Below are 1,428 nucleotides of genomic sequence, written 5' to 3' on the forward strand. Positions count from 1 at the left end.
CCTCGTCCTCGGTGGCACGATCCTCACGGTCTTGTTTCCCGACTCGTACGAAGATACGACGTGGATCATCTTGATGGGCATCTCGCTCCTTCCGGTCTGCCTCGTCCCAACGCTCAAGGAAAGCGCGGGTACCGCCACCGCCGGTGCGCTCGGCGTGCTTTTCGCCGACGCCATCGCCATCTACCTCTTGGTTAGCAACATTGACATTCCCGACGAAGTCTCGCCGCCGTCGCCCGAGCTCTCGCTCAGTAGTGTCGCAACCGTCTTTGGCAGCTTGGCCCTTGCGTATGCAGCCGGCATCATCATTCCGTCGCTCCAGCGCGAGCACTCGCAGCCCGAGCGTATGCCGCGCGTGATCACGGTCACCTTGGTGCTCGTCTCGATTTGCTTTCTCGTTGTCTCGGTCCTCGGTGTCTTCAAGGTCGGCTGCCAGATCCCCGGCAACCTCCTCTTTGCCATTACCGGCTCCAAGCTCGGCTTCACCGCGTCGCGCGGCGGTGTCATTCTCTCGTTCCTCTTCATGCACCTCCACATTGTGATTGCATTTGCGCTCGTGTTCTTCCCGGCCATGTTCATGGCCGAGCGCATTGTCCTGGGCTTGCACAAGAACAGCCCGGTGGAAGCCGCCGACGTCATTGACCTCGAGACGCCCAAGGACACGACAGCCGAGCTCATTGCACGCCACGACGACCCCGCGGATGCCTATAAGGCGCCGGGTGCCTACGCCAAGGCTGCGGTTCTCCGCACCATCATGGTTGCGCTCTGCGTCGTGGTTGCGATTGCGTTCAAAGACAAGTTTGGGGACCTTTTGGATTTTATCGGTGCATCGGCGACGGCGACGTGTTGCATGATTCTGCCGATCGCGTTTTACCTCAAGACGTTTTGGCCGACGCTCTCCAAGGCTGAAAAGTGCTTTGCGATCTTCTCGATGCTCGTGACGACGGTCCTCGCCGTGTACGTCTCGATCAAGACGGGCATTGCGCTCTTCTCGCCGACCGAGTCGGCGATCACGTTCCCGTTCTGCCCCGAAAAGTACCAGCACTACGTCTACACGAACCGAACCCACTACAAATTTTGAGGTCGTCTCTCGTTTTTGTAGTGTATTATGTCGCTTAATCTAATTCTATTCCTGCGTACTACGAAAAAGGCCTTGGCCCTTGATCGCGTTGCCGATCTTATCTTGTTGGTTGTCCCCATAGCATGGCTGTCATAATACTACTGGAAATATCACATTTGTTGAAAACTTTGGTCGCACAAGGAAATTTGGTTCTAGGGTGTAGATAGAGAGACATCCCAACGCAGGAGTCTACGCCATCGACTATGATGCTGATGCTCTTGTCGGACGATGAACCGACCGCGTCAGCGCATTAATGCGACATATCTTGTTGGGTGCATGCGGAGGCGAGAAGGACTGGCCCTTCCGACTGG

At 56.6% G+C, this 1,428-nt stretch overlaps 1 protein-coding gene across 1 annotated transcript; it reads left to right on the top strand.

Annotated features, from left to right (window-relative positions):
• The first annotated feature begins 64 nt into the window (after window positions 1-64).
• SDRG_04937 (hypothetical protein) lies at window positions 65-1,157 on the top strand. Its single transcript, XM_008610630.1, has one exon. It carries the CDS (start codon window positions 74-76, stop codon window positions 1,076-1,078), a length of 1,005 nt encoding a protein of 334 aa, XP_008608852.1. The 5' UTR covers window positions 65-73; the 3' UTR covers window positions 1,079-1,157.
• The last annotated feature ends 271 nt before the right edge of the window (window positions 1,158-1,428 follow it).

The sequence above is a fragment of the Saprolegnia diclina genome, assembly GCF_000281045.1.
Source record: "Saprolegnia diclina VS20 unplaced genomic scaffold supercont1.12, whole genome shotgun sequence".
Taxonomy (NCBI): Eukaryota; Oomycota; class Saprolegniomycetes; order Saprolegniales; family Saprolegniaceae; genus Saprolegnia; species Saprolegnia diclina.

Coding starts and splice junctions, on each gene's coding strand:
- SDRG_04937 (XM_008610630.1), top strand. CDS start 74: ATGGGCATCTCGCTCCTTCCGGTCTGCCTCGTCCCAACGCTCAAGGAA.